Below are 15092 nucleotides of genomic sequence, written 5' to 3' on the forward strand. Positions count from 1 at the left end.
TTATTTATTAATTTTAATTTATATAATTAACAAAATTAACAGAAATAATGGACATACAAACATACAATAAACATTTCTTCAATAATGGTTGGTGTATGACTAACCGAAATGATGTTTTGCTGACAGGAATAAACGTTCATTTTGTTCCATACCTGCTGGCGTGGTCATTTAATTTAATTTTTAATTTGAGTAACCGAGATCGAGCCTTTTTTTTTTAGAACTTGACAGGGAGGGAAGATAGCATATGACGTCACGAGCGGATCAGAATCTGATTGGCGGCTGAAATCCTTCATGCCTACGGACCCATCGGTCCTACATGGTTCAGCTGTGAAACAGAAATAAATACAGAGGAATAAACAGTCAGATCTACATGCCAATCACTGACATGTTAACATCAAAAGCTCAATTGATGAATACAGATATTTTGGGTTATATAGATCCTTTCATAAGTTCTTGAAATGAACGTCTGTCGATACGTAACAAACGTGTAGAAAGCCGCAGAAGTCCGTATACATGCATTTCCCTCCCTCTTTTTAGCTCTCTACCCTCTCATTCACTCTCTCTCCACACACACACACACACACGCTCCCTCGCATTTTGTGGGAGAAAGTAAGAAGAGGGAGAGAGAAAGAGGGAGATTGAGAGAGAGTGATTGGAAGCCTCTCTGCTCTCTCCGCTTTTCTGTTCACTCAGACTCAATGGGGCTCTAGCATTAGGGGTTTCAAGCTGTAAAACTACATATTTATTACCCATTCCCTTCTTTTTATTTACGCTTTGTACATAACACAGATAACTTATTGAAGAACAAGGTGGGTGTGCGTGTCAAGGAGTCTCTTAAGACGCACCAAGTCGAAGTTGATGTCAAAAGAACGAAAAGGCTAATTTGAAACTGTCCTGCTTTGTAGTCCAACCGGTAAAAACTTGGGAACTATGGATATTCGGAAGAAGCGGAGGCCGTGGTGCATGGAGACCTCGTTCTTGCTCCTCCTGTGCCTAACTCTGTCACAAGCAGGTGAGTATTTTGTTTTTTCGGTTTGTGTTTGTGGGATTTGACAGAAGAAACAGTAGCGTGATCTATGTAGGCATTTTTTCCTCAATGCAACATTGGGTTTTGATGCGCTTTACGCACGCCAGGTATCCACGAGATTACGCAGGTGATTGTGTTTTAGTGTTTCCAAGACGATGCTTGAATCTTTTTATGCGAACGTGTGTTCAGTTAAAGTGATTTAAGTGCATGTTGGATCTAGCTGGTGAGCCCACATTAGCAGACTAATATTTGGTTGGAGTCCCTTAAGTTGATACCACTCTTTCAACTTTCACAATTTTTCAAGAACTAAAGTTTATGTACAAAACAAATATAGAGCCACGAGTTGAGCTCCAGGCCGCGTTGGCACACATTATGTGGCATCCCAGACGGTGGCATGGGACAGGACGGTGCTTCACTGACAGGGTTTCACATCCTGGTATGAGCTTCATTTCAGTGCACAGCATCTTGAGAGGATGCATTGTTAGTGCAAACCAAGAAACTATTAATCGTATCGTGAATGGAAAGTATATATAGTAGTTTATTTTTATTTATATTTATATTTTTATTTCACCAATTGTTATTATTGTTACTTTTTATTAATTATATGGCTCTCCGGAATGCTTGATTATGATTGGTCAGACTCCACATTTAGCGATCAAATATTTTTGATTAATTACTGACTGCGCCTCCAAAGCGTCGCCAGCTCATTTCTAAAAACAATATCTAATGCTGTTTTTTCATACGTTAATGTATCGCCTAAATAGAGTTTCCCAAACCTAAACTAAAAGGGGGGGTGATTGGACATTATTTCTTAAATTATTCACCTGCTCTGTACTGTTATTTGTATTAATACGAGCATTTTTCGTCTATGTGTATATAACGTTATGAACTTTTGTCCAATGCGCTTTTTGTTGCAGTAGTAGGTTTATACTTGTTTTAAGTATAAAACAAATCCATAGTTAATATAAGAAGCACCATATAAAGTTAGTATTTTATTTTATTTAGCCCAACCGATCAGACATTCATTTCTGCACATTAATTTATAAGTGAATCGTCAGCTGCGCATCTAGTGTTCACCACCAGTCGATGAGTGGCGCTCGATCCAGATCCTGCTGCTTCTCCATTAGCATTTCATTTACAGTAGAAGCATATAATCAGATACAGTACATTTCACACCAGATTTGGACAGACTTAATTGATATTTAAAGATTCTGGTTGAATTAAAAAGTAAACAACAGAACGATATTTTAGATAATGGTGTGCACCTAACGTACCTCTGGCTTGGATGTAATTCCAGATTTCTGATTTGATCGCTCATTTTTCTCTCCTTTCCCTCCCTTGTGTGTTTAGAGGAAGTCTGAATATTTGTGTCCCGCATGAGTAGGTCATTATTCTGCCCTGTGGTTCATAGAGATGCAGTGAATGAGTTAGTGTCTCTATGTGAGCTCAGTGATATTTGTGTAAACGCACACATCTATTACACCTGGAGAATTTTCCACAGTATGCCAGTTTTAGGCCAGTGAATGTTTCACTGTGAATATTTCACAGCAGCCTGTTGTTACTGGTTCAAATATCATCTATGATTTTTAACACCAGAACCAGATTATGTTTTTCGAAACTGAACTCCAAAAAGTTATTCAAACCAAGGCACTATTTAGGAATCTCTTTTTATGTTCAAGTCCATTTTTATATCTGCTAGTTACCTTTAAGTGTCATCGTTGATCCATATTGTTAATTTTGGGACAGCAGACAGACTTTTGAGAGCGCAGTGTTTTTTAGGTGGGGAATATTTATTTAACATGGATGTTCCTTCAACCTCATTTCAAAGGCAGGAGACTCAAAGAAATGTCTGTCTCACTTCTGTTAACCAAAACACCCTTAACCCAATGCAGCGAATGAGGACTGAATGGAGTCACTGTGTGTGAAGGAAATGCCTGGAATATTCGTGTGTATATTCACTGCACGTGAGAAAAGACTGTCCTCATGGGTGTGTCCATCATTCCTGACAGTTTATGAATGTCATTGTGTGTTACTTACATTGCTAATCTTCCCCATCACCACCTTACTCTTGTCCTGAAGTGCACTGGAAATATGAGGGCTGGCGCTCCTCAGATCCCTTATTCGATTTGTTGAATTTATGCATGCATGCATGGAAAGAGCAGAGCATCACTATTATAATTGTGCATGCTTGGTATTAAACTGGTAACTATCACATGGATGATACCTCAAGTTAGTTGTTGTAGTGAGCTGTGCTATAGTTTTCTAAGTGATCAGCTTTATGCTTTTCACTCTGAGCAACCATTTCTTTATTATTAATCTCCCTTAACTAACAAGCAAAACTAACCCTAGTGACTCAACTCTAGCTGTAGGAACCTTTTCACACCCTGACCTCAACAGTCCTCCAGAAGCCTCACACCTCCACAAATGACTCTGTTGACAACAATACAGTTCCTCTGGTTGAAGAAGCACAGTTTTGCGGTATGTCTAAGAAAGATAGCTATTCATCATGTCTTCAAGGCTCAGTCCACACAATCTTTTTGGAAAGGGTTGTTTTTGAACCTAAAAAACAGAAAGTTGGCTTACACTGTAAAAAAAAAGGTTCCAGGGCCATAGAAGATCCATTGTAGTTTCCCAAAGAACCTTTCAGTGAAAGAACATTTAAATAATCTAAAGAACCTTTTCCACTTTACAGAACCTTTTGTGGAATGGAACATTTCCATTGAAAACCACTTTGCTAATATAGAACTCATATTTTTAAGAGTGCAATGTCTGAGCCATTAATATCTTAAATAGATCTCTGTATCTCTCTTCCAGACATGCTTCAACTTTCATTGCATTGTGTGGGTAATTATTCTGGAAAAAAATCTTAAAAACAGAAACATGCAATGAAAATGTCTTTACCAGGATTGTTGCAGCAGGTTTTATATATCACAAGTTTCAAGGATAGTTTAAAATAGTTTTTTGGGAATGCAGACATCTCACCACAAGAGGGCCCAACTCATGCTCAAGCTTTTCAGCTCAATAGCACCACATCTGAAGGATTCACTGAGCACATAATAAGCACCCTCTTCCTTTAGTCTGGTTTATTATTTTTTTATTAACATGTCTCAGGGAACTTAAACTTCTGTGAATGCCTTATGATTGTACGGAAGTATCTTTACAGTTATAAGCTGATGAAAGCCATCTGTTTTCACACTTCTGTGCTTAAGATCACAACTGATTCAGTGAACCATATTATCTTGAATTGCTATTAATATACATTTAGTTTGAGTGATACTTAGTAAAGTATTTTAGCCTTTCTGTGAGTAGTGTATACTCTTGTTTACAGTGATGAGTGTATACAGTAGCTGTGGGGAGTCTGTATAAACGCTCAATCTTTTTTAGTTTGCATGATGTTTAATATAGCGGCTGTGTGGTCAGTTTATCCATCCTGGCAGAGGCAAGAAGAGACGCTCTGTACACCACACACACACTGACTCATACTGAGCAACCTAGATCCAGAATATATGCTAGCACATAATATATATATATATATATATATTTGTGCACATAATATTAGTATAGCATTATAATGTATAATAATAAATTCACAACCTTTGTTTAAGGCAATACATGTTCTAAAGCAGTTCTTCGCTGACTTTCAACAGACCAGGCACGCCATCTCTTGGGCATGAGGATAATATTAAGCAGGAAATAATTATTTGAAAATATTGCTGAATGCTTTTTATTTTCATGTTGACTTAAATATCTTTTAATAGTCTTTTAATGCACTTGAACTGAATGGACACATTATTTTGACAGCACATATGAACTGACCTATTTTTTAGAGGTGCTGAACGCAAGATCCCATGTTTTCCCATCCCAAAAATTTCTACATTTGTTGAGATGAACATTAATTCACTTCCTGGAAGGCATCACTAGTCAGGCTAACGTGCTTGTGTCAGCCTTTAGCTTTTTTATTTCCTTTCATCAAGATTAAAAAAAACATCAACCACACTAACACACTTGGTAATCTGTGAACATTAAATAGTCGTTTGATATATATGTCTCTGTAACCCCATATTATGCCAGGAGTTGGAGGCATAGCTGTCTGCGTATTATAAATAAATCATAAATATAGAGAGCCATGATTTAAATTATAACCTTCACACAGGCCTGTACATGCACGCCTAACTACTGCGGTCGGCGGGAAGAGAGAATGAGACAGGGGAGACAGATCTAGACAGCTCGGTGGATTTATCTTCCTGTCTTTTGCATCTTTTGAAGTTGCATCTGTTGTCGCATTTGTTTGATACCTCTGCATGTGTTTTCTACTCATTTGTTCAGAAAATATTGAACCTCTCCTCCATCAACTTCTTCATCCTCAAATCTGTCTGTCTTGCTCAAAACAAGGGCATCTTTGTGAGAAGTATAGGTGAGAGTTGAAAAGGTCAAGGTGTCAGGTGGTATGTCCTGCTGGTATTTAACACAGTTATTTGAAGCTCGCAAGAAGACACTAGAACACCAAAGCTCAAAGAAAGAGGAGATGGAGAAACCAATCTCCTGGAATGTCCTGGGACAGAGTTCTGGTGATGGAGGTTTGTTTAGGGGTCACCTTGACTGCTAATGACTTGCTGTTGGGAATGTTGGCTCTTTGAGAGCTATTCTCTGTTCCTGTGTTTGCAGACTGTGTGAGCACACAGTGTTTGTTTGTGTGAATGCATTGTGAGAGCATCCAGGGACATGTTGCCATTTACAAAACATTTACTTAGCTCTGTTGAATCTTGGTGTTTGGTAGATGAAGTAGAAGCAGCAATGTCTTCTGTAATGAAACATGGCTCAGCAGGAGTGATTCATTTATTTAGCTACATTGCTCTATTTTGAGATTATTTTTCTGATCATTTCACCTAGTGTCCACTGATAGATTTATAGTTAGAAAGTGTCTTTTTTATGATTGGGAGCAATTTTTAGGTAAATGCTCAGAATCAGAATCAGAATCAGAATGAGCTTTATTGCCAGGTATGTTTACACATACGAGGAATTTGTTTTCGTGACAGAAGCTCCGCAGTACAACAGAATGACAGCGACAGAACATAAAACACATAATAAAAGAATAAAAAAAAAAAAAAAAAATTCTGTTAAACTTAAAATAATAAATTTCCATTTTAAGGCGATATTTCAAAATTATATTATTAAAATAGTTTTTTTATCTAATTAAATGATATATAGTGTTTTCATTCACATTTTTTTCTCTCTCTCTTTTCACTTTGCAAGTGTGCTATTCTATTTGTGCACAACGTGCCCTTATTCCCAATTCTGCTCTATTTGAGAAATGCTTTTTGGGCCTTTCCTTCCTTATTTTATTTAATTTAGCTGAGAAAGCCCAATGGACAAACAGTAAATAGGGCTGTGGTGGAGGTCTCAAACAGTGTCATACATTGTGCACCTTGTCTCTTCTGAAACCGATATAGTGACCAGAGACTTTCTTTTTCTTTTTCATCTCTTGCTCACAGAGTGTTTGAATAAGTTCACCTTTTGAGAATCAAGGAAGCATTGTATTTTAGCTATAGAAGTGCCATTTTAGAGTATTTCTGCATTCTTGACTCTGTTTCCTTATAGTATTTTATTGAATACTGTACACTAGCTTCTCCTCTCTATTATCCTCTTGCAAACATCTGTCTCTATATTTTTTGTATTTCTAACTGTGTACTTGTGTTCTAACTAGAGTTCCTCGTTTTTGGTCTGAAATATGAATATGTTAGTTGCTGAATGCAAAGTGACTTAACTACCCATTGTGGTAACTACACAGACCACATTTTGGTCAATGTGGTTATAGGGAGCAAAAATACTGCCAGAGCCTCAGAGGAAATTACTAGCACTAAAATGAAAGGAAATCGAAGATTTGTCAAGCCCTAGAAAGAGTGTATGGAGACAGAGCCAAACATGCTTAACCTCAAATAGGTATTGCAAATACATTAAGACTTGTTAGAGTGTTTAACACAGTTTTAGACAGTTAATAATATAGTACACATTGTGGGTTGAGCAGATGGCATCAGGATTCATATGAATACCATAAAGAGTAACAGAGCTGCCAAGAGCAATAGGAAGATGGAAATAGACATAAAATTGTAAAACCTGTCGGTGTGGGGTCTGTTGAACAATTCAACATCTGTTTGAACTCACATTTGAACTGTGTAAAACAGAAACAAGTGGATTTATCTTGTCTGAAAATTGTTATTTAATTTTTGAAGGCTCATACCAACAGAAATATGTGCTATGGACTCTCTTTGGATCTAAATGAACAGAAACTGTTAATATGAATGCATAATCATGTTTTATAAATTTAATGAAAGATGTAATAATGTTGAAAAGCGTGTTACACTTTTCTATTCTAACAGTAATGTACACTTTTACTTCTACAGATCCGATAGATGTTTTGCGGGTGCTGCAGTTGCCTTCGCTCCCTGAAGGTGTGCAGAAGGTCCCAGGTTTCTGCGCCTCTCGCCGGTCCAGCACTCCTGATCATGCCTACCGCATCACTAAGAAAGCCCAGATCACTGCCCCCACCAAACAACTGTTCTCTGGTACGTTCTTTTAACATCTAATAATTTTAATAACATTACTCACATAAACCAGATGTGAAGACATGCTGTTCATAGACACACATTTATAGAACTTAATGTTTATCTGTAAAATCAGCAATAGGATCTTAGTTATACTGTATGTATCTGAAAGCCACTTATGAAATGTCAGGATGTGTCTGGAATTTGGAGCAATTCAAAAAGGACAAGGGTATGATTTGTGTAAAAGATAGGTTCATAATTGAAAGGCTTGAAATGAAATGCGCTGAGATGGGTAAAAACTGAAAGCAGCATACTTTTGTAGATGTTTGTATATATAATTAGGAATTGTACATTTTGGTTACAGAGAAAGTGCATTATATATATATATTCTCTTACTGGTTTCAAGAGTTTTTTTTTTTTGTTTTGTTTTTTTGGATGCTGTTTTAATATGCTTAGAAAGATTACTAGGTCTAGGTGAAAATTGTTTGGGTCTCTAACATTCAATTACTCTTCAAAAGTAGAATGAGTTCTTTTCAGTAGCTAATGAGATGGTTGCATAGTTAAAACAAAATCTGAATGTTAGCGTCACTATCAATTGTGTGCAATTTCTGCAAGTTGAGTCATGAATCATAGGCCTGTCCCAGACTGCAAATGTGTCTGTGCTTAAAGTAACCTACATCTTTTGTCTTAAATCTTCATATTTCAATTTTTTATTTCGAATTCTTGTAGGACGTTTTCCGGAGAACTTCTCCATCATGACTCTGGTAAAAGCCAAGGCTGGTCTTCAGGCCTTCCTGCTGTCCATCTATAATGAGCAGGGTGTCCAGCAGCTCGGTCTAGAGTTGGGACGCTCGCCCATCTTCCTGTATGAAGACCAGAATCGTAAACCTGCCCCAGAGGACTACCCACTGTTCAAAGGGGTCAACCTGGCTGACGGCAAGTCAGTAACCAATGCCTGCTGAGCCCCATCCAGTTTCAAATATATTATAATCATTTGTGTTGTGCAACCCTGATGCTGTTAGTTTCCAAGCAATGTGATGTTTTAATAGTAAACAGCACTTTTAGACTAAGACATTTTGTAGGGGCTGAAAGGTTCCTTACAGTCTATAATATATTAATGGCTCTTGGCAAACACAAATTATATACAGGAACTCTTTGTATATATCTGCCCAGTTCACGCAAGTTAAACCTTCAATATCTCCTGTCGTCCTATAGGTGGCACCGAATTGCCATTTCTGTGCAGAAGAAGAACATCACTCTGATCCTTGACTGCAAGAATCGTATTACAAAAACTCTGGCACGTAGCAACAAACCAGTCTTGGACACCAAGGGCATCACTGTGTTTGGAGCCCGTCTCCTGGATGAAGAGGTCTTCCAGGTCTGGTATACATTGTGCAAGAGATATTTTAAGGAATTCTGTGATAGACACTTTGTAATTGATAGATGATAATTAAAGGGAGTGTTCACCCAACCCCCCAGAGGATGAGTAAATGATAACTGAATTACAATTTTTGGGTGAACTACCCCTTTAAGGAGGTTTTTTTTAATTGTCTGCATCATATTAACTTCAGTTTATGATTAGGCTATAGGCAATTCAAATAACAAGATTTGTCAACATGAATTCAAACTGATCTTATTTCCTGGGTTAATAGACACTCCTGGACTTTTAGGTAAACCAATATCTAATTATTTACCAAATTTGATGGTGAATGATGAACATTTTCAAATGTTTTCTTTTTGCATCTTCATGCATCTATCTTCACAAAGCTAAATTGATTTTTCACTAACAGGCCAAATGCTTTTGTTAAGTCAACTTACAAACTAGTTGAGAATCCGAAAACCTAACATGTTAAGTTGAATAAAAAATCATAAACTGCAAGTCACCAACTTTGAAACAGCTAAACTATGAATTCATTTTTACAGCGTACTCATGTTGCATGCTCACTTGGCATTATGAGGTCAATTACTGATGGATTAAATCAAGTCCTGTCTTACATTTTCTTATTGAATCTTATGGAGTCTAAAAAGTCAAAAATATGTCACATAACAGGTTTGAAAATGTCATTTTATTTTGACTTTAAATTCCTCCTATATGGTATATTTAGAAAATCACATGTGAGACAGTTTTGTTGCACTTCACTTATTGCTAATGCTATTCAAATACAATTTTTAAAAATCTTGCACACATACTTAATGCCTTAGTATCCCACATTACCTGAGTTTGACCTCTGGTAATAAACTTGATACTTTCTTTACATCTGGTTGTTAAAGTGACATCTCTTCTTTTCTTTGCTTCTCTCCAGGGTGAGATCCAGCAGCTGCTGATCGCATCCAATCCTCAGGCCGCTTTTGACTTCTGTGAGCACTACAGCCCCGACTGTGACTCCCCTCTGCCCAAAGTCCAGTCCCAGGACCCAAACAGCTATGTGAGTACCACGGCACATTTTTACAGTGGGCAAAGTGTCCTGGTATGAGATATCAAAATCACTTCTCAGTGCATCAGTGTATGCTAAATGTTTTAGCTTATCCAAAAACAGCGACTCATCCAAATATTTGCTGTAGATTCGTCCTTGAATCATTAATCATGCCATTCAATAGCTGCATCTGTATTTGACTTGGATTGGATTTGCATTAAATGCTTGGATAAATATGGGCAGTATTTCTATGTTTCAAAGCACATAAGTATCATGTTTCACCTACAGTATAATAGAGCCCCTCATGTGAGTCAGACTCCCCTACAACACTTTTCATACATCCTCAGCTCCTTCACCTCATCAAAGGTGCTCTGTCCTAATGCAGTCTCTGTTTCTCATCAGTGCATGTGGCTTTCTTGAGATTTATCTCTTACAAAGTACAAGAGGAATCTCACTGCAATCTTTAGATCAAACTGGAAACGTAGAAACCTAGAAGAGTTTCATATGCACCGTGGTAAAAGATACAAATTTAATATGTAGTTTTTATTATTATTTTGAGTTTCCTTTTTAAAGTTTGTTGTTTTGTTATTGTACTAGTCATTTTCTATATCTATATCTGTCTATCTAGTTTTTTTTATTTGTTTATTTAAAATGAAATATTGCCTAGCAAAAAAAAAAAAAAAAAGTTATGTAATTAATGTTTTCTCTCTCTCTCTCTCTCTCTATATATATATGTATATATATATATATATATATATATATATATATATATATATATATATATATATATATATATATATATATATATATATATATGTATTATACTATTCAAGTTAATAGTTATTTTATTTAAATTTTTTGTATGGTTTAATTTTAATTTTAGTTTTACTTTCAATTTTAGTTACATATAATAACCCAGAGACGGAAATATGATAAATTACTCCAATGTTCAATAAATAGATATATTTAATACAATGGCTTTTACCTTTTATAAGGACTTCAAGCACAGCTCCTTCAATCTGAATTTAGGGTGAAAACTATTTTATAACATCCGATTAAATCTGAAACTGGATACAATAGCTTTATTTTGCTTACTACTTACATTATACCCTTGTGTCATCTTTTCAGATGAATGCATTTGTTTTCTTGTTCATGAAGTTCTCGGTGTGTTTTGCAGTAACGCAGTAACATCTCACTGTTACTCAAAGCCATGAGTCTGATGAACAAATGATAAAACCACTGTGCTTTCATCTTCCCTCATTTATAGTTTCTACATCTCACTTTACTCATCCTGCACTTTTCTCTCGTCTCTCCCTATTCTCTCAATCCTTTTCTCTTTCCAAAGTCTCTTGTCATTTGCTCTTTTCCTTTTCTGTCACTCACATGACCTCTCTCTCTCCTTCCCTGCATTCCTCTGGCTTCACTGCTCCTCTCTCTCCCCTTATGTCTCTCAGTTCTTTGATGAAGAGCGGGATGATTATGAATACCCCTATTATTATGAAGGAACTACGAGTGTCCCTCCCTCCGTCCCAGCTGGGGACCGCACCAAAGAGGTAAAGAGGGATCGCAAATGGAATCACAAAGTGAATCAGAAAAGAGAGGATGAGAAAGAGACAGCATGATACCTGATTTAGAACTTGATAAGTGCCTACAAGGCAGAAAAGAATATTGTTAACGTTTTAAATAAATGTAATAGTTTTTAAATCTACACAATTTGATTAGGTTTAGCTAGAAAGAAGACAGCAGGGTAAAAAAAAAGTCTTCAAGTAAATGTATTCATTTTAAGGATGTTTACTAGAAAACAAGATTAAATATTTATTACTTTAAAAAAATGCAGTGTATACTGTGACTGTAGGCTTTGGTTTTGGGTAGTGCATTTATAGCAGAAGAATTGACAGAAGATAAAAAAATGGAAAAAAGACACAATATAGCAAATAAAATAAATAGCATGCAAATATTTCTATGATTTTGTTTTGCATTCAAATGTAAAAAAAAAAAGTAAAATATTGGATGTAGAGTTTAATATGAAACTCTGCTGTCTCTTTCAATTGAATACATTCATCCTCTCTTTTCTGTTCACTGCTGTCTCATATTGTCATGTGATGTCCCACCTCTTTCCGTTCGTCACCTTGTTTCACGTCGCCCCTCACCTGTCACACTATAATACTGATGTTGCTTGTGTCATTTACATGTTGTCTTTTGTCATATATTTGTACCAGTATAGAGTCAGAATGTTTGTGTCGGTCAGTACATGATTGTGTGTATGTGGATTTTTAAGGGGCACTGGAGGTTCAACACACACACACACACACATACAGACAGTGCATCACAGATCATGGCCCCACTGTGTTAAACCAACAGCTCTAGAGAAAGAGACAGAAATATTCATTTACTAACAGAGAAGGTAGTGTCTATATATTCTGATTAATTGCTGCAATTCAGTAATTTAACCAAAAACATTTTGACCTTTCAGAATTTTAATGTGCATGTAAGCAGGGTCACTGTAAATTATTGATTTGATGCTGACATAATAGCTCTGGTATTTTAAGTTACCTGAGTTTTTTAAGAAAACCACTTTTCATTCTTCCCAGTTGCTTGGCATTATTCTTCTTAAACCTGGTTTCAGTCTTGTGTATCTGCATGTTTTCATGTTTCACCTGTTGTGTGAGTAACAAAACTTGTGAGTTCGCTTGTGTCTTGTGTCACTCTGATCTGTTATCATGTACAACGAGCGTCTGTGTCTATGTGTTTATTCAGATCCATCTCTTCACTTTATAGGTTTACTTTCACTTTGGCCAAGATTGTACTCTCATTTATTTGTAGTGCTGTTTTCTTGCCCCGTGGACAGTCATGTCTTTATCTTGCGTGTTCACTGAGTTCTTTAAAAAGCTCTTTTGTGTTTTACTGTGAGTATAGTTAACCTATACTAGTTTAATTTAGCTCAGTGTGTGTCAACTTGAGGATTAGTCTTGTTAATTAATATGCCTGTTTTATTTTCTGCAGCTTTTGCTTTTGCTTTTGCTTATCTGAATCTGGGTAGTCTACGCCATTCATTCCTTTCATATTGTTTGGTGTCTAATATCTGAATCAATTATCAGATTTTTAGGTTATTTACTTAAACAGTTTTCTTTAATAATTTGCTTGCAATGTCATTTTTATGGGATTATGAATGGTGCATTATGACTATCTCCCTTCTTTTCCTTGAATATCCCTCTCTTCCTGTGCAGTTGGAAGCACAGTGTACCAGCCATGCATCTGTTTTATCAACAGATGCTATTTAAGCAAACTTTCCCCCAGTGCCTCACAGCGTTACATCCCCATGCGCACAACATGCTGCTTTTTTACTGTGGAGATTGGCATTATTGGAGAAAACAGTATAAATTATTGACATTTCTTTAGGTACGATTGAAGTTCACAAAGTCTAAACTTATTAAATGACTAAATCTGACTTAGCTTCATACTGTATCCAGTAATGCCAGTGAAATCTCAGTCAGTCATTCAAGCAATCTTAAATTCATTGTGTTGTCTCTCTCTTTTTCTGTCCATCCCCACTGCTTTCAATCCCCCATCCCTATCTCTCTCTCATTCACTCCCTTCTCATCAACGCTGACCTGACACTTACGCTTTTAAATAAAAATGATATTAATCAAATAGGAGGGAAAGGCGAAAAATGGCAAAGGCGATAAGACAAAAACTGCCCCAGCCAAAGCTGCTACAACTAAACCAGCTAAAACCAAGCCAACTCCAAAGCCGAAGTCCAAACCTACTGCTGCGCAAATCTTGATCTCAAAGATAAAACCTACTTTAGCTTCTAAAATAGCATCCAAACCAAAAGCAGCACCAGCCTCAAAGACTGAAAACAAAAAGAAGGCAAACGACAATGGAAAAAATAACGGTCAAGCTAAAGAAAATGGTAATGGCAATGGTAAAAGCAATGGGAATGGGAAAGATGCTAATGGTAAGGCTAAGGCTGGCAGCAATGGCAAAGCCAATAACAATGGCAACGGAAAGGCAGCTGTGGAGAAAAAAACTAATGGAGAAGCTAAAGCTAATGGCAATGGTGCAAAAACAGTGAAGACTGAGAAGGCAGCAGTGACCAAAATAACAGTAGCAAAGAAGTCAGAGACAACTGCGAAGAAAGCCGAGACCAAACCACAACTAGCCAAAGACAAAACAAAATCAAATGCACCACCCACAAAGCCAAAAGCAACCAAACCTGTGCTAGGAAAGGTTCAGACCAAAGTCACTAAAACTCAGAAACCCACCCATGCTCCTTTGCCTCTCCCTCCAAAGCGTAAGGTTTTGGATGTCAATAACGTCAAATCAACGTCCAAAAATGTCCCACCCTTCGACAAGGCTGCTGTGAGTGGCACGACCATGTCTTCTCCAGAAATACCCAAGAAGAGACCCACCATTGGTTATCAACAGGTACAAAATCAAGAGCCCGCGTTGGCTTTCCAGAGCTGTATTTCCAACCTCGCCATCCTGGCAGTCCAGGACCGTGTTCATAAAGTATCTCAAAGAAATTGTTGATCTGGGATATGTCTTCATTGAAAATGTTGAAAGATCTCAGATGTAACTCGTACTCTGGTGTGCTTTGTGAATAAGGTCCAACATCTTGCCTTTCAGGTTTTACATACTGCACATTTTCAGTACTAATGTCATTCAAAGCAGGATTAGGAAGGTGCAGAAAAAAAAGTACATTACAGTACATTCTTTGTACTTTTTTACTTTTCAAACAGTGTGTAAAACCATAAAGGTATCATGAGATTGACCAGCTGTGAGGTTGGAGATATACAGACCCACTGGATCTCCTCCACCCTTTCATACATCAAATGATCTGAGAGATCATTAGAAGGATATGATAAGCGGTATAGACTGAGTCATCATTGCATGGCTATTTGTACAGTCTTTTGTCTGTCTTCTTTTCACTTCAAAACTACACTGTCTAGTCGGTTAGTTTTTAGAAAGTAGATCAGCAGGTAATACCGATTAGAGCATGTGATCAGTTAAGAAACATAAGTCAGAGTCATTGCTAGAGCTCAATGTTACACATGACACAACGAGTCTCTTTCTTCGTCTCACTTCATGACTGTTTCTCTTTTATGT

General features: G+C 36.9%; 1 protein-coding gene across 8 annotated transcripts in view; it reads left to right on the plus strand.

The window, feature by feature from the left end:
- Positions 1–363: 363 nt before the first annotated feature.
- LOC113119910 (collagen alpha-1(XI) chain-like) overlaps positions 364–15092 on the plus strand; it is a 35242-nt gene continuing 20513 nt past the window's right edge. For 3 of the 8 annotated variants that reach the window (XM_026289634.1, XM_026289636.1, XM_026289637.1), the window contains exons 1-6: positions 364–1012; positions 7429–7590; positions 8299–8509; positions 8785–8947; positions 9873–9995; positions 13638–14411. In XM_026289634.1, coding sequence (XP_026145419.1) covers positions 931–1012; positions 7429–7590; positions 8299–8509; positions 8785–8947; positions 9873–9995; positions 13638–14411 — 1515 coding nt within the window. In that variant the 5' untranslated portion in view covers positions 364–930. Of the gene's footprint in view, positions 1013–7428; positions 7591–8298; positions 8510–8784; positions 8948–9872; positions 9996–11437; positions 11537–13637; positions 14412–15092 lie in introns of all 8 variants that reach the window. The other 5 variants (XM_026289640.1, XM_026289642.1, XM_026289633.1 and 2 more) reach the window with 4 other exon arrangements.

The sequence above is a fragment of the Carassius auratus genome, chromosome 19 (genome assembly GCF_003368295.1).
Source record: "Carassius auratus strain Wakin chromosome 19, ASM336829v1, whole genome shotgun sequence".
NCBI lineage: Eukaryota > Metazoa > Chordata > Actinopteri > Cypriniformes > Cyprinidae > Carassius > Carassius auratus.